The sequence below is a fragment of the Aquila chrysaetos genome, chromosome 1, assembly GCF_900496995.4.
Source record: "Aquila chrysaetos chrysaetos chromosome 1, bAquChr1.4, whole genome shotgun sequence".
Taxonomy (NCBI): domain Eukaryota; kingdom Metazoa; phylum Chordata; class Aves; order Accipitriformes; family Accipitridae; genus Aquila; species Aquila chrysaetos.
Window position 1 is genome coordinate 31418922 of NC_044004.1, and position 18196 is coordinate 31437117.

The 18196-nt window shown below is 36.4% G+C and overlaps 1 protein-coding gene across 7 annotated transcripts in view; it reads left to right on the forward strand.

The window, feature by feature from the left end:
- Positions 1-18196, forward strand: part of CEP135 (centrosomal protein 135) — a 42776-nt gene continuing 24580 nt past the window's right edge. The window contains exons 1-12 of one of the 7 annotated variants that reach the window (XM_030030063.2): positions 1-540; positions 5735-5899; positions 7089-7279; positions 7787-7954; positions 9381-9522; positions 11271-11355; positions 12365-12493; positions 14201-14416; positions 14993-15058; positions 16054-16204; positions 17209-17402; positions 17885-18028. In XM_030030063.2, the coding sequence (XP_029885923.1) occupies positions 5787-5899; positions 7089-7279; positions 7787-7954; positions 9381-9522; positions 11271-11355; positions 12365-12493; positions 14201-14416; positions 14993-15058; positions 16054-16204; positions 17209-17402; positions 17885-18028 (1599 nt within the window). In that variant the 5' untranslated portion in view covers positions 1-540; positions 5735-5786. Of the gene's footprint in view, positions 541-1737; positions 1873-3973; positions 4535-5734; positions 5900-7088; positions 7280-7786; positions 7955-9380; positions 9523-10569; positions 10715-11252; positions 11356-12364; positions 12494-14200; positions 14417-14992; positions 15059-16053; positions 16205-17208; positions 17403-17884; positions 18029-18196 lie in introns of those variants that run through there. The other 6 variants (XM_030029783.2, XM_041126394.1, XM_030029879.2 and 3 more) reach the window with 6 other exon arrangements.

Consider the following 18196-nt stretch of genomic DNA (forward strand, 5'->3'; position numbering starts at 1 on the left):
TGGGCACGGCCGCGGGCGCGGGCGCGTGCCCCGTTGCTGAGGTGACGGGACGGAAGCGGCCGCCGCTCCGCGCGCCGTTTTCAAACGGCCGGTGCGGCCTAGGTGGCCGTGCGGGGTCTGCGGAGCGGGAGTGCCAGCGCTGCGGGGGCCCGGCGGGCGGGCGGGCAGGGCTCGCGTCCGCCGGGGCGGGGTGCCCTGTAGGGGAAGGAGGAGGGTGCTGCCGGCGGGACCGGGGCTCCTCGCAGGCGGGCGGAGGCTCTCAGCGGCTAGCTTGGGCCCCCGCGGCCCCGGCAGCAGCCGTTGCAGCAGCCCTGAGGACAGCGTGGGGCTGGGCCGCTTCCGTCCGTTCTGCCCCTGGGGAGCGCAGATTAGCCTGGGCGGCCCGCCCCAGCCTCTGGCCTACACGCCGGTCTCTCGTTGTCTCGGGGCTCTCTGCGGAGAGCCTCCCCTTCCCCGCCGGAGCTGCGTCTCTGCCGAAGCCTCGCTGAAACATCTCGGCTACTCCTTAGCGGCTCGCCCTGCGAGAATTTGCTTTTAACGGTATGTCTGGTAAGACCGACCCGGAGGGAGGGTGGAAAAAGTAAAAATAAACCTGTATAAAAAGGGACTGACTGCCCCTCTGCAGGTGTAGATTGGGGTTGCTGAAAGGTCCGTAAAGCTTCTGGTTTGGGGAGACAGGTCACGAGCCGGCTCATAATTGATAGGCTTTTCTTAAAGGTTGTGGTGGCTCTTTAAAGAAGTAATCTGTTTTTCTAGAGCAAGAGTCATCTTTCTATTGGTAACGTGGCAACACTTCATAGCAAACGTGGTGCATGAATATCTAGTCGGAAGTGAAATCCCAGCAATTCAGCTTGGAAAGGGACTTTGCCAAAACAAGCGCAGGCTCCTGCAGTGTATCTTGAAAGTGATGTTGCAGTAACAGCATCTAACAACGCAGCCTTTGGTGTCCGTGGACTGTATAGAGGTATGTATTAGAGCGTTGCTATAGTCAAAAGGTTGGTCTGCTACATGCCTTTTCACCTGTGTGAAAAAACTAGCTCTTTGTAGCAGAACGAGCTATGTGACCAGTAATTACAGGATAGGAACAGATGTTTTGTAAACATATTTCACATGCATCAAAAAAAAAAAAAAAAGCCTTTAGTGTATCAGTTCTGGTGAATGAAAAATGCATTTTGGTATTTCCCAGAATTGAGACTGAAAACTCCAGTTCATAACTGTCTGTGGTGTTAATGTTATAGACTCCGTAAAAAACTGATTTCATAGCATAGAAATGTGTCTGCGCTAGTTTCTTTGTGTTCTGTTGTCAGCTATGTAGTTTCATCTTTCTTCCACATGGCTCGATGACTGTATTATACCTTCCACGGCCAAGATACATCTTTGCTCTGCTTTTTTATTATTACATTTTCTTATTGATAACACAAGTGTCGCATCTGGAACAGTTCTTAACTTATACTCACCATGAATTTTGCTGCATTGTTTTCAGACTGAAAGGAGGGCTTCAATGTGTGAAAGCTTTTCTGTTTTGTATTCTACCTGTAATGGTTAGTCTAATACCTTTTAACATTGCTTCTTTCACACAATTTTATGCAAATTGATTTTATACTCATAGCCTAAAGGAACTGGATTTGAAGTTTCATTATTGTCCATCTTTCATGTCAATGTTCAATTTCAGTCATTGGTGACTTAGAACAATAGGGAACAGTTCATACATGCTAAATATGTCTATTTCATAAACACCTATGTCTTCAAAAGACTGCTCACAACCATCCAGGCATGTCACAAAATGAAGCACGTGAGAGTTGTCATCTTTAGCAGTCTTCGTGAACAAAGGAGGAACAAAAAAGGAGGTTATTGGCTATGAATATCTCTTCTGTGAGTAACTGAAAGATGCACTCATTTAGACATCTTGATAAATCCTCTGGAAATGCCTGATTTAAAGTACCACTTGATTTTCCCCTTTTGTTTGTTTATCTGATTTTCTGTTTTTCATCTAAAATGGAAATTATATTTTCTTCCTAGTGGCACTAAATTGCATGAAATATTTAGATAATGAATGATGTCAAGTATTTATGCAGCTAACATAGCCTATCTCGTGGGAAATACCAAAGTTAAGAGTGCTTTCCAGTACTTTGCAAATTTACAGACAAATCTAGTAAGTTCAACATACTTTGCACCATGACTCAGTCGTGATTCACAAGGCTATTAAGTTTCTTTAAAGAAAAGGATATTCGGGATTGAGTTGACTGGGTAAGAATGATGAAGAAAACTTGGATTTCCAAAAAGCTTTTAAGAAGGTTCTTTAGCTAAGTTTTTAAGAAAGCAGATCTCTTTCAGAAATGGAGAAAAGATCATCTAATAGCTCACTAAGTGGTTAAAAGAAAGGCTAGAAAGTACTACCTTACGGTGAATGTGCAGAGGATTTTCTGCTGTTTAACACTGATTGGTGATCTGAAAGGATGGGTTAAAACAGTAATGGGCAAAATTTGCTCATTATATAGACATCTTAAGAGCAGTCCAAGGGTTGCAGAAGAGTATTGGTGGACTGAGTAATAAAGTGGAAGTTAAGGAACAGTGTCAATAAAGGCAAAGTAATATGCATCATGGGCTCTGAAGTGGCAGTTACTGCTCAGAAAAAGAAATGTTAGTGTCACTGAGAAACCATCTAGCTGATGCTTTAGAGCAATCAGAAAGGCAAATGATAAGTTAGGAATCATTATGAATAGTGAAGACTACAGCAAAGAATCTTTATGGCTGCTGTATGGCTGCTCAGAGTGATCTCAATCTCAGAAAAAGCATGGAAAAGGGACAAGCGGGAGAAGCTACTAGAAAATTTTGGAAAATAGATTTGCTAAAGGTGCCATCATGAATGACTGAAAGCATGAATAAAGGAATGATTATTTAGTATGTCTTACAATAAAAAGAAAAAAAGGGGGGTGGGGTGGACATGCACACCCTCATGAATTTGTGGTATGCTTTTTCAGACATACAGTTAAAATCGCGAATTCATTGCCACAGGCTATTTCAATATAAAAGTGCAAAAGATTCAAGAAAACAATTAGACATGTCTAAGAAAGGTCTATCAGGTACTATTATAATGATTTAAGTTCAACTTTAGGCCCATCAAGTCCCTGTGCTGTAGGCTTATAGAAAGAGAAGGTATGTAGGAGTAAGATTGGCTCGTGTTTTTTATGTTTTTATACTCTTGCTGTGACAGCTGCCAGAGGCACATTGGGTCAGACTGCTCTTGGATTCAACTGAATCAGTACAGCTGTTCACATATTCATTTTATATTTCCAGAAAACCAAATTTTCCTGATGGAGAAGTTTCTAGATACTTTTTGATGTCATGGTAAGACTAGTGATGGACTTTGTTTAGGATATGAGGATGTTTAGGATTGTTTAGGATATGTTTAGGATGGACTAAGTTTAGGATATGAGATTTATGCTATGGTTGTCTGTAATAACAGAGGTCTGGAATTACTGACACATAATTTCTTTCCAACAAAGAGTGTATGACGATTATTGTCTTTGAAGACTTTGATACCTATGTTAAGCTCTCTGAAATAACGACCCCCAATTCTTCTTACTTTCATTCCTGGACATCTTTTGGACCTATACTGCAGCTGGTCATTTCCTGGACTGATTTTGGATCAGATGTGGCTCTAGGGAATATAAGATAATACCCTTTCTTGTTTAATTCTGGTGGCAATAATGTCTTGAATTAAAAATTCCCACCCTTTAGGAAGGAGAGTGATTCAACCAGGAAGCTGTAGGTACATCTCAATATTAGGGTATGTTTAGGTCACTACACCTCACTTAAACATCCATTGCAGTGATTTAGCAAGATCCTGTATTTACTCCCTAGCCACAGTTACTGGAGCGCCAACATCTGTCCATATATTTTCTCCACAGTTACTGTAGCAAAACTTTATTCCCTTACAAGCTGTGACACACATTTGTTCTTGATGTTTCTTCTGTAAAACCTTCTCAATGTGGTTAGTAGAAAAATCCTTTCTCTTTCCAAAATACGAGCTAATAAATCAGGTCTGATGAATGATTTTAGACTAATCTTTTTAACTGATCTAGTTCTTGTTAAGGAGAAGATGGGCTCAAGAGTTGTCAGCTTACTTCTGTATTAGTATAAGATGTATTCCTGAGACTAGATCTAGACACAGTAACACAATCACTGTTTTCCTGAACTCAACACAGAATCCTCAACATTAATGCAGAAATACCAAGGTCTCATCACTTTTAGCTTTTATCTTTGGCTGCCAAAGGAGAACGAAGAGCATTTAGCACACAGGAGTACATTGACTTCCACTTAGTATATTAACAGTTACCATTTAGTGGAAGGAAGTGTGCCTCCTTCTCCTTCAGCCATCCCAGTACAATATGTAAGGGATTGTTCTCCGTGCCATTGCTTAGTTAATATCTCAACATCCTGAGCCTCTTCAAACAAGAATTTTAGCAGTACCTGGAACAGATGCTGTGCTCATAAGACCAGTGATTTTCTCTCATCCGTGGAGCAGTACCTGGTAAGCACAATCCTGTTGGTAGAATTATTTGTAGCGTTTTGAGATAATGAGATGAAATCTTAATTTCTAGCCTCAGACATGAGAGAAACTTGCATGTTTTCTCATTTCATTGTTCATAAATAATTTTATTTTCAAATACCTGTATTTATTTATTTAATATCTTTTTAAAATCTGGGGGATTGTGACACAGGATGGTTTAAATAATACCTATATTCTATCCCCTTTATATGAGATGCAGACAATGCTTCCTCAGATTGATAGTTTGGCTGCTGAGGTCTTTGCACCCAGTAGGTTAATACTGAAACTTCTGAAGAAAAGTGAGGGAAAATATTTTACAGAAATAACTGTTTTTCAAAAATATTTCTAACTATTGAAGAGATGTTTTCACATATTGAGGAGCACCAACTTTAGGATTCCGTTTCTTTTCTCATTCTATCTCTAAATCCAGAAGGACATAATGATGTAAAAATTCTTCCTCAAATGTACATGGCAAAACCAAAATTCTCATCTGGAGTCAGACACAGTAGTGCTGATCCAGCCCCCTTTAGATCAGGTTAGTAATAAAAAGATAACTAATCAGTCAAAAAAAAACCCCCCTCTGATCCTTTAACTGTATCTTCCAGAAAACGATGCAGGTAGGGCTACAGTACACCAGTGGGTTTTTTTTCATTCCTGTTTTCCCTCATAGAAAAGAGGTGTTCAAAGTTAATGTCTTTAAAATTTTACACACTTAATGCAATTTTACAAATGGTTGGTGAAAGTTAAGTACTGCCTTGTAAACTTTGAAAGTAAGATTTATATATGAAAGAAAAAAGTATATGGGGTTTTTGAGAATAATCTGTCAGTTTGCATTGTGGAAGATACCATGGTTCAAAAAAATCAGAATCTACTTCTCAGTCTTCCCACAGAAAGATCTTTTCAGAGTTAAGTTCTTACATACTGGAAAGAAAAATCATCTATGTTCATACTCTAAGATGTTAGGAAAGAAAACTAATTGCCAAGGCAAATATTTCCATATTTCTTTAAAAGAAAATATGTTTAAAACTTTTTAGTTGCTCTAGGATTCTCTTTTGGCTTACTTAAATTTTAAGGACATGCTTATGCACTGTATTTCCTACACAAAAAATGGTTTTTCCATTACTTTTTTCTGTATTATTCGTTCTTTAAAGGACAAATGCTGTAACAGAGAATCTTTTTCAGGTGTCCTATTTTTCTTGACTGTGACAAAAGCTGCTTTGGAGGTGTGTTTACAATGACTACAACTGCAGAGCGAAGGTTCATAAATCTCAGGAAACGTCTAGATCAGCTGGGTTATCGACAACCATTGGGAGTGGAGAGTTTACCTTTGGTGGAAAAGCTTTTTAGGTATACAAAAGGAGATTCATTAATAACATAGTAATCACATAATAGGTATTGTTTGATTTCTGACATCTAAGGGAGAATGCTTAGTCTGGAGATTATTTTCAAGCAATGTTACTTAAGAGCTAACATTCAATTCCTGTGTATGATGAAGTCAAATGTGTTTGCTTAAGTGATGAGAACATCTTAAGATTTCATTTAATTCAGTAGAATTATTTCTAAGGATCTATGGTCTAGGAAAATTCAGTTTCTTTCTTGTAAGAGATCCAAGAATAGTCACTATTGATATGTGCTTAAAGGACACACTCTTATAACTGATTGTATAAAAAGTAATCCCTGTTGTCTGTACCATGACTTAAAATAAAACATTCACAGCTCCATTTTTTTATGATCTCATTTGGAAAAGTTTAAATTTGCTATCTCTGCAGTTGTTACAGGACACATAACAGAAGAAAAACAATTTTTCAGGTGACCCTCTTAATATATCTGCCATTTCATGGCTTTGATGCGAACATAGTAATTTCCATAGTAATCCAGTTATATTTGGCTAAACACGCCAAATGTAGGTATTCTGGTTCTGTTGCTCTCTATCATGTAATACAGATGGAAGAACCATAGGTAGGCAGATGTGGAGTAATCTGCCTTCAACATTAAGTCTCACTCTGGTGTCTAATCTCTCAATCTAACTCTGGTGTTTAATCTCTTAATCACTGACTTTGATATTATTTTCACAAAAATGTTTATAGCTACTTAACACTAATCTCTTTTATGGAGCTTCTGATCTCCATATAAATACTAGTAACCTGGGTTTTTCAATTCTTCAAGTTTCTTCTGTGATAAGTAGTGCTACGACTTGCATAGTGCTTGGAGGAAAAAATCATCTTGCCAATTTTGAATAGCTCACTTTATGTAGAAAAGAGACTTTATTGACTAATCAGATGTAAACTCCTGATATGCTTTCTAAATATCTTAATTTTTTTATATTTGCCCTGTCCTTTCCTACTTTAAGTGATTGATTCCTGTCTTTCAGTTTTTCTTACATGAATGTTCTCTTTGCCTTTCTTTGAACACATTTGTTCTACAGTTAACATGGTCTCAGGGAAAGGGTTTTGTTTCTCAGGTCATAGTAAATATCTGCATCTGCAGTGTAAAGACTGATAACATTTCTAACATGTCTGATGCTCCTTTATTCTAGTGACCTAGTTCATACAACTGAGAGCTTGCGCAGTGCAAAGTTATCTGCTGGAAAAACTGAAAAAGAATGCAGCAATTATGATGCTATTTTGGAACCTTATAAAACAGAGAATGCTAAACTTACCAGGGAAAATAATGAACTACATTTAGAAATATTAAAACTGAAAGAGCAATCTGATCGTCATGTTAAAGGTAATATAACAATTATGATACTTCTTTTTAATCCTTCTGTGCCAAAAAGATAAATTGCAGCTAAATCCTTGATCCACAGATTAATTTATCTGTACTTATAAGTAAGTGTGAGTGGTCATTGACTTCGGTGCCTTTAATGAATTAAGGCTCATGCACAGACATTTCTTTTGTAGTTAAAAAGCTTCTGAGGTCCTACAAATCATTGTTTTAATCAAACATGAAAATGTTAGAACTTTTTAACATATATTTTCATACCTTGAAATGCTACTTTTTAACTTAAAATTGAATACTGCTGTTAAATATGCCTTTATTCTACAAAGGGTTTATTTGTATAACATGTATAAACATATATGTTTGTGTGTGTATATATATACAGATATGTATGTGTATCTGAAAATTTCATGTTATGTAAAAATAATATAGGATTCTCTTTATGCCTATTCTGGTGCTACTAGGAAAAATAATAATGAATAAGAAAGATAACATTGCTTTTTCTCTCCCTTGAAGATTTGAAAGCCTCGTTAAGGAGGGTTGAACATGAAACTGCTGACTTGAAATTTCTGAATAACCAATACATACATAAAATTAAAATGCTGGAAAAAGAGAACAGAGCCAAGACTGAAAAAATTCAGCAGCTTCAGGAGAAGAATCTGCAAGCAGTGGTGCAAACACCTGGTGAGTGTAAATAATCACAGATATTTTAACTTTTCTCTGGGCTTTTTTTGGCTCTTCAGAACATAATCTTTTTTTTTTTTTTTTTCTTCTAGGAAGAGAAGTTACTACAGTAAAATAACTATCCAATAGAATAACATTACCTTTTGAAAGTATTGGCTCTGCATTCAGTCTTTTTCTCTGTATGGAAGAAGTTTCATTAGCATATCTCTCGTGTTAGAGACAAATTGGCATACAAAATTAGATTCAATAGAAGACAATTTAAGTTAAAATGTGACTAGAAAGCACTGTTAATCAACAGCTATTTTTATTTTTTAATGCTGCACCTAATTTAGTCAGAGGCAGGTTGTTTGACACTTGAATCTTTTTGACAGCTAACTGATGAAGTGTAAGTGACTAATTCAGGTTTTTTAACCAAGATCTAAAAGTAGCAAGATGCAAAATATGTCTACAAACAAATATTCCAACCCTCTGAAAGCTTACAGTATTTAAAGAGTCTTTTGATAACTTAAAATATTCTGGATGTTACTTTCAGGTGAATTTCTTTCTCTAGGGCTTCCTTTTTCTTTATTTTTTTTCAAGCTAAAGGGAAATAGTAAGAAGTATTTTGTGAAATTTTGAAATTGTCTTTTCTTTCCAAGTCATTGAATTTCCTATGTATTTTTGGCATTTGAGGGAAATTAATAAGTAGTTAGGTGAAATTAAAATTCCTCTCTATTTTTCCACACCTTTCTGCATTTCACGTCCTTCACTTCAAAGATGCCATGTTACACTTTGGTCTGTCTTTCTGCATACTTGCCCCTTGGTCATCGGTCTTCTGGGATTTTTCTATACCATGTCATTAAATATTTTATGTTCTTATTTAATCGTGTGATGAAGAGTAATTGTTCTCTCTGGAAATAATGCTATGTTTTGCTTTGGTTTTAGTATAATGTTACCATGCAAGCAAATAACCTACTCTGTTTGATATGCTTATGATATTAATTCACTGAAACGACAATAGGATAGAAGGAAAAAAACATTACTAAACAATGCAGGGGTTAGTTCAGTCATAAAATAGTTCTTGAATGTGAAAAAAAAATGTCTTTTGTGTTATTTTAATAAAGCTTTTTTAGTAAGGTAAATCACTAACAGATTCAACAAGTTTAAACTGTAGAATATTTAGGGTCTTAAGCACTGGGGAAAATTACTTATACTGAACTTGCATGTTTCCTTACTATAAAACTGAACTTTAACAAAGCTAATACTAACCTGCAAGAATGGTGTTGTCTAGAACATACAAATTTTATCAACTTATTACAGTAAGATTAAAATGGTGAAATGTGCCAGTTCAGCAGCAGTGGAATAATAGGAAATTTCATTTTGTATTAAAGAAGAAGACTGCCTTGCTTTAACTCCAACTAATAGGCCTTTGGGTTTGGGCTTTTAGGTGGCAGGAAAAGAAGCATTCCCTTCAGGCGTCAACGCATGCAGATAGACCAGCCTGTCCCTCCATCAGGTGTAAGTGCCTATCCAGTTCCTCAGCCAGAGGACCCTTATATCGCAGACCTTCTTCAGGTGGCTGATAATCGGTAATCTAAAGAACTTTAAACTTTGAAGTACAGGTGTTAAATATTTGCAGTGATTTTTCCAATCCCTGCCCTCCTCCTGCCTTTCAAATTTGCCTCAAACAAAATGGTATTTCAAGATGTTTTAAGAGCACTGTAGTTCTTAAATAGGATTTTGCTTAGTGATTGACAGTGCTGCCTGTGACAAAGTTGCAATGGATATTTAATAAGCTATGTATTTCCTTAAAAGATTTATTTTAAGATTTCTATAGTGGTTTTACTGTTATCCCTAATTTTAGATTCGGTATTCTGGAAAAAAGCCAGGTGTAGTGTTTTACATAGGAGTAAACTGATTTTTCTTATTTTGGAAAACTAAAATAGTCTTGATTTTGTTTGTTTGTTTGTTTTTTGTTTGTTTGTTTAAATACCGTTTTTGGCTTGGGAACCTGTATTGTGAAAGGTTCAAGTCAATTCTCTTTTCTTATTTAGAATATATTTGTGGAGAGTTTACATGGCAAGGTGTTGGCAGTGGGGGGACTGCAGGGGTAGCTTCTCTGAGAAAAGACCAGCAGCTACCCTGTGCTGGACACAGCCAGTTCCACCTGGCTTCAAAAGAGACCCACCACAGGTCACAGCTGAGGCCATCAGCCAAGCTGGTGGCTCCCCTGTGAAAATGTATTTAAGAGAGGGTGAAAAACAATTCTGCACAGCAGCAGTGAGAGGGAGGAGTAGGAAAAATATGAGAGAAACAACCCTGGGGACACCAAGGTCAGTGAAGGAGGAGAGGGAGGAGGTGCTTCCAGGCACTGGAGCAGATATTCCCTTGCAGCCCATGGAGAAGACCATGGTGATGCAGGTTGTCCATGCGGCCTGTGGAGAGCACCACATCAGATGAGATATCCACCTGCAGCCCATGGAGGACTGTGTCAGAGCAGATATCCACACTGCAGCCCATGGAGGACCCCATGCTGGAGCAAGTGGATATGCCCTGAAGGAAGCTGCAGCCCATGGAGCTGGCTCCTGGCTGGAACTGCAGCTCGTGGAGAGGAGCCCATGTAGGAGTAGGTTTCCTGGCAGGAGCTGTGGCCCATGAGGGACCCACACTGGAGCAGTCTGCTCCTGAAGGACTGTACCATGAGGAGATGACCCATGCTGGAGCAGTTCATGAAGGACTGTATCCTGTGGGAGGGACTCCATGCTAGAACAGGGTAACGATGTGAGGAGGAAGGAGCAGCAAAGCTGAAGTGTTATGAAGTGTTATGAACTGACTGCAGCTCCCATTCCCCACCCCTGCTGCACTACTTGGGGTAAAGGGGAGGTATAAGAGTTGCAAGTGAAACAGTGAAATTGAGCTTGGAAAAAAAGCGGAGGTGTTTTTAGTTTGACTTTGTTTCTCACCATCCTACTCTATTTTTAGTTGACGATAAATTAAATTAAGCTTCCCAAAGTCAAGTCGTATGTTGTTCGTGACAGTAATTGGTAAATATCTCCCTGTCTTTATCTTGACTCATGAGCTTTTTCATCTTATTTTCTCCCCTAACCTGTTGAGGAGGGGGAGTGAAGGGAGCAGCTGGGTGGGGGTTCTGGCAGCCAGCCAAGGTCAACCTGCTACAATATCTCAAACAATGGCTTCTACATTAATATTTTGTATGAAGAAGACTATTTTTTTATGAAATATTTACATTCAGGAGCAAAGAGAAAATACTAATATTGAATTGTGTATATATGATTTTGCCATGAATCCACATAAACAGTATATTGCTACCTTTCAGAATTCATGAACTTCAGTCAGAAGTAACAGAGCTGCAGGAAAAACTGGAGATATCTGAACGTGGAATGAAAAATTATAGCAAACAGGTATGTTTACAGATTTATTTTCTTCTTATTATTATTATTTGGCTGCAGTAGCCATTGCAGCGGCCTTGATTGTAATTTGTGTTTTATCCTCATTGGGAAAGTATTGTAGAGCTGGTGAAATACAATTATTCTGATTTGCCTATATTGACCTATTTCTGTCCTCTGCTTTTGGAGACAGCAGCAATGATAAAATACTTGTCTGCTGCTTTTGCTGATACATTTTCTGTATTAAAATTACATTAAATAAGCTAAATTTGATGATCGTAAATAGAATTTGTGTATGTCTAGGGGTTTTTAGCGCAGAAGCATTAACTGGTCGAAAATAGTAATTTGATCTAGATATCTTAGGATAATTTTTTTCACTGTTTGGACTGGCTGTATTTTTTGAATTTTTTATTTTTGAAAGTTAATTTATAAACAACAGATTTTACAATATTTTAATTAGAGTGGATTGATATGATATGTATAACCTTTAAGTGAGGGAATCGCATTGATTGTTCATATGTTGTTATATCTTTCAATATCTGGGGATGAGTGGACACTGTCCTCCTTTTTTTTTTTTTTTTTTTTGTTCACATCTTGATTTTCCTCTTCCAGTATTCCCTGTCTTTTTCAGTGACTGAAATAGTTGTTGAATTAGCTGATTTAAAAGCTTTTTCCCTAAATTTAAATGCTAGTCTCAGATGGTTAATTTCCAACATTCATTAACTTCACTTTAAACGAAAATTGTTGGTTTCTCTTCAAGAAAATAATCTGGTCGGAATTGTGTCAGTTTTTTTTTTTTCCCACAAATTCTATTTGATTAATTTATTTTTTCTTTCAAAGAAATCACTTTTTTCAGAAAAATCCAGATTTTTTTTTTAAAAAAAAGGATATTAAAGATAAAAATTGCATTGGCAGGTGCATATCTTTTTACTGAATGTTATATAGGTGTTTATTTGAACAAAGGTTCTATTCAGTGGTATAGAAGATACCAAAGAACTTTTTTTTTTTTTTTTTTCCCTCAAAGGTTGAGCTAAGAGACAAAGAAATAGAACGCCTAGTGTTAGCATTGGATGGTGGGCGTTCTCATGAGGTTATCTCTCTGGAATCGAGAAGTAAAAGTAATGAGAAGCTTATCGCCCATTTGAATTTGCAGGTAATGAATTTATTACTGTTTAGTCAAAACTAAAAATACTAGCAATCTAAAAAAACCCACAAAACTTCTAGCTCTAAAAAAATCACTATTAGATATAAAATCAATCAATTTAACTTGCTTTGCTTTTCAGGTGGCAGTGTTTCTTGTCTAAGGAAATTTCATTTCTTGTTCTAAAAGTCTATTGGAATGGTTTTGGTAAAGAATTCTATGAACTCACATCTGTACATAGTAATGTTAATCTGAGAGTATTCAGAAAGTTTCTGTACAATACACTGTTTTCGCCAAGTTTGAAAATAGTTATTTTCTTTTATTTATTTTTTCCCTGTACATACAATTTATGTTTTAGGAACTAACAATGATATATGTACTTATGATAAGGACTCTTCCTGCGGATAATCTCATCAAATAGTGGGGAATCTTCCTCACTGAATTCAAATGGTCCCCACCTTTACTCCAACATAGACTCGCAAGGAAAGGATAAGCTTAGGATAAAGGTGTTTACTGTGCATATTAGCATGCATTCAATATTGGTCTCAGAATGAGGATGTAAAAAAACCCAAAAAAATCCCCAAAAAACCGGGACAGGCTGGAATACAGATCAAGTGAAGCCCATCTTGATTTATACCATCAATTCTTCGTTTTTCCAACTGAGTTAGATGTTTTGTATACTGATTGTGCATGATTTACAGTGGCATGAGAGCCACATTGCAGAGTTTTAGCTTAGGTTCAGTGCTGCAAAAATACGGAATGAGCTATGACTTGGAAGCAGTACAGCTGTGCTCAGTGATCCTGAATTAGTAAGTCATGCTGAACATAAATTGATTGTACGGAGAGTGAGACCAGAGCTGCATAAAGCTGGTTTTGGGCCATCAAGACTATTTGCTCAGGCTCAGTGCCAATATACCACTTTTATTTCTTGACAATAAATGGATGGATATTCCTACGTAGTAGTATTTGTGACTATGAGAGGGCTCAGACTTTCTTCTGTGTCTACAGTAATACTTCTTTCTGGAGTTTGAGGAAAGTTGTGTGAGATGGAAGTGGAGCAACTCTGCTATCTTGAATCTTTCAAGATGCTTCAGGCTCCCATTTTCCTGGGTAGTGTAACTTACTGTGTATATTTTTTATTTCTACCCTACATCCCTGCCTGTCTTCCCTTTACTCTCAGGGAAAGTATACTGGGAAAAACAATGTCTGTATGAGCAGCATTTCTGAGGATGTTGTGTTTAAGGTGCCGAGATATGCTGGGGACAAGATAGGTTTTGGGAATCTGATCTGTAAAACTTCACTTTCATGAAGGAGTAACAGTGAGACTAAGCCTAGCAAATATACTACAAAGGTGGAGAGAAGAATGTGTCCTCATATCTTGTGAAATTTAGGGAAACTCTTGAGTACACTGGGTCTACCAGACTGATGCCCAAGGCAGTTTTCTGTACAGATCTCTGCTTTTCAGTACTTTGTTTTTAAAATAAACCTCAAGTTTTGGAGACTAGGTAAAGAACGGTGTAGTTATTAATCCCTTCACCTTTGTAAAATTGTATTTTTTCATGTTGATAAGCATTAAGTTCTAAAAATAGAAAATCTTGCCATTTTTAACAGGATGTCCCTTTTTTACTATAGAGATACTATATTTCAGAAGATGGGGAGGAAATTTTGCTACCTAGTTTAACAATACATATTAATGTTTTAATGAAAAATACCTTTCAGGTTGAATATCTTCAGCAAACAAACAAAGAACTTGAAAATCGCATTCAAGATCTCTTGGACACTAAACAAAATGTGACTAGTGAGGTAGTGCATTTAAGCAATAAAAATGAAGAACTATGTCAAGAACTGAATGAAATAGACCACTTGGCACAGCAGTTGGAAAGACACAAGGAAATTGTGCTTGAGACTGCAGATAAGGAAATAGGAGAAGCAAAGGTAATCACTAACGTGTTACAGTGTGAAGGATCTGCTCAGCTCTTAGGTGGCTTTATATCTTTTAATTGCAACAAATGACCTATTGGTTTGTAAAGGAAGATTAAAAAGATATTTTTTCCAGTTTACTTAATATTATACATAATTTCTCACTGAAAGATGATTAATCACAGCAATTTTGTCTCTTTACTGTATTAGGTGAGAAGAGTTTAGCTGAGAGGCAACCTGTCTTCCTCCTTCTGTTAGCTTAGTATGAAATAAAATTCTGAAATACTTAAACTATTGATAGGTAATAGATATTTGCAACAGCGATGCCTGTTTTTGGAGGGTTTTTTTCTATGAGGAGTCATGCAATGATTTATTTATTTGTTGTCCTCCAAAAGAGCATGGGTATGTATACCACAAATTTTTTGTGCTTTCAGTTCATAGGAGCTTTGCTACTTAAAATTTGGCAGACTACAAGGAACTAATTATACTTTATTTCTTACAAAATAGTCTGTTTCCTTAATTTTTTTGTAACAAAGGAATTGTAATTTTGAATATGTAACTTCTAACATGTAGGTTAATTTTGGTTGATAGAAAGAAATTGAAAGAAAACACAGTGAAATACAGGATCTTGAAGAAACAATAACAAGGCTTAAATCAGTAAGTAAAAATACTTTAATTTCTTGTTTGTAGCATTTTGTATCATACTGTCATCCACATGGTTCTTTCATTTGTTAAAAAAATTAACAATTTAACAATTAACAAGAACTTTTATAGTACCCAAAACTTTATTGTAATAAATTACTAATTAATAAATGAAAGAGCTAAAGAAGCTACATCATATTGTTGCAAAAGTAAACAGAAAGAAGCCTCTGAAGACAGTATGGTTGACTATGTCCTTATTGTGTATTTCCTTATATCTGCTGTCTGAAGTTGTAACTTCCATAACATAACCATTGTTACCACAAATGGGTTATGACATCCTAGTGGATTTTCTTCCTTTAGAAACTACTTTGTCTCTTAATCAGCATGTGAATAATTATGCAATACTTGGCTCACTCAGAAAGCAAGCATAGTAGCCCAGATGAAAAACATCAGTATTACTAATTCCTTGAAGACCAAATTCTTTCCAGTGTATAACAAGTTTTGTGTTACTTGAGTACAGTGTTTTGTTTTAGTATTTCTAGTGAATACAAAAATATTTCATTTTCAGGGCACTAGATATAAGACGTGCCAAATAGCATTTGATGAGCTGCAGGGTTGGGTTGACTGAGATGCTGTATTGTGATGTACTTTAACACCAACAGTGTTACTAAATGCCATTAAAAATTATTTCTTGCTTTAGTTATTTCTTTTTTCCATGTTTGTATTCCACTATCCCTCTGGTTGGTTTCTTGAATTAAACAAGGGTTAATCTTGCTTGTTTTGTTACTGATTGCAAACAGCGTCAAAAGTAATGCTTACTCTGAGGTAATAAAATGTAGTATAAAAACAATGATGGCCTTTAACAAATGTTGAAGCATAAAACAGGTTAAACAGACGTAAACAGTGTTGAATATTAAAAGTTAAAATATTAAAAGTTCAACCAAATGTTAAATAATTTTTCATGTCTCTATTGGCACTTCTAATTTTTGTAATAATACTTGTTACTTCAGGAGTTGTGCTCATGTCGTAGGGAGAACGAGAGACTGAATGAAGAACTCTTTGGAAAAGCAGATGATAAGAAGAATCTTGAACTGTTGTTAAACCAGCTTGAACAAGAGAAACAGAGGCTGATGGAAAAAACAGAGAACTTAGAAATAAAAGGTAGAGCATGAAATGCAGATTCCTGTAAATTATGTTCCTATAATTTTTGAAATAGAAAACCTTACCTAGTTCAGATACAGTTAATACTAAAAGACTTGATATATGTAAATTAAAAGAAGACTGTAGGTCTTCAGTCAGAATTGAAGTGAAAACTTTTGTCACGGAAACATGTTTTCATTCTGTACGTGAGAACTGAAAGCTGAGCTTTTTACTGTGATCCCACAGGACATCCTAATACTAATACTATGGCAGTTTCATACAAAATAATTTCTCTTTTCCAAAACTGTTTTTATTCTCTGTCTTTCTGAGGGAGTGAATTCAGACTGCATTTCTTGAGAGCTTTATCCAGTTGGATCTTGAAAACCTCCAGGGGTGACAATTCCACAATATCTCTAAGCAACCCATTCCAATGTTTGTTTATTCTCAGGGTAAAAATTTTTTTCCCTGTATTGCTTGTAATTGCCTGTAGCAATTAATCACCATTTTTCCTTGTTTACCTACTGTGTACCTCTGTGAAGAAACTGGCTCCATGTTCTCTGTAGCCCTCTCTTGGTATTGTCAGTCTGCTCTTGTGTCCCCAGCTCTTCTCCAGGCTGAACAAGCCCAGTTTCCTCAGCCATTCCCCATAGGGCAAGTATTCTGCTCCCTGGCCAGCTTGGAGGGCCTCCCCTGGGCTCACTCAAGTTTATCAACATCTTTCTTGTACTAGAGGGGCACAACTGAACACAATATTGTAAATGCGATCTAATGAGTGCTAAGTAAAGGGAATAATCGCATCCCTCAGTCTGTGTCTCCACTGATACAGCCCAATATACTGTTAGGCCTCTATCGGTTCCAAAGCACACTACTCGCTCATGTTTAGCCTACCATCAACCAGGATTCCTACCTCCTTTTCAACAGATTTGCTGCCCAGATGGTTGCTGGGAGTTATCCATCCCAAATGCAAATGTCTTTTGGAAATTCATGAAGTTCCTATACAGTTATTTTTATTTCTTTTTCTGCAGAACGAGAACTTGTCCTAGAAATAGAAAGAATGAGATTAGAATATGGTATAGCCCTAGGAGACAAATCTCCATCTCGTCTAGATGCATTTGTAAAGACTTTAGAAGATGACAGAGATTATTATAAGCGAGAATTAGAATATCTTCAGAAAATGATAAAACGAAGGCCTAGCCCAAGCCGTAGGACTCCAGAGAAGGTAAAGTTCCTGCTGTCAAGACAGGCTGAAAAAATAATGGAAATACTGTAGAACCATTTAAGGAGCTATCAAATATTTTTGAATTCAGTAACAGTAAAGGACTGTAGTATTTTTAAAATTACATTCTTAACATAAAAAATTAACTGAGAGAAACTCCAGTAAACTTGCATTTTATTTTCCTACTCACATTTTACAGTAACATATTGATTAATTATTGATCAGTCTGAAATAAATAGAACTAGATGATAAACAGTAAAAGGTTGAAATCGAATTGTTAGCTGTTTCGCTCTTTCTTCTTAACAGTTAGTTCTTATTGTTTAAATTATAACACCAATGCCAGGCTTTTTCTTGCAATTAAGATTTATTATGTATATATTTTTTTCATGTATTACTAATAGTGTGAGTTCTTTCTTTTTTTGTATTAATTATCCAAATATTTTAATTAGTATATTTTAACATAAATTTTATTAATCACTTTGCAGAGTGAAGATCTTCGATTGATTGCCAGAGAAAGAGATGAGCTACGGTCCATGTTAGACAGATTTGAAAAACACATGATAGAAATTCAATCCAATGTCAAGTTATTGACTGCAGAAAGAGATAGATTAAATGTTCTTTATGAGCAGGTAAGAAGAGATTGTTTATAATTGGCATTGAAATAACCAATTAACACTTGTTGTACTGTTGCTTATTTAAAATGAAAAAACTTCTCTCTATAATAGAACTTGAGGAGTATAGACCTACTAGAGTACAACCCAGAATAATAAAATATATACCTATTTTTATTACTTGGA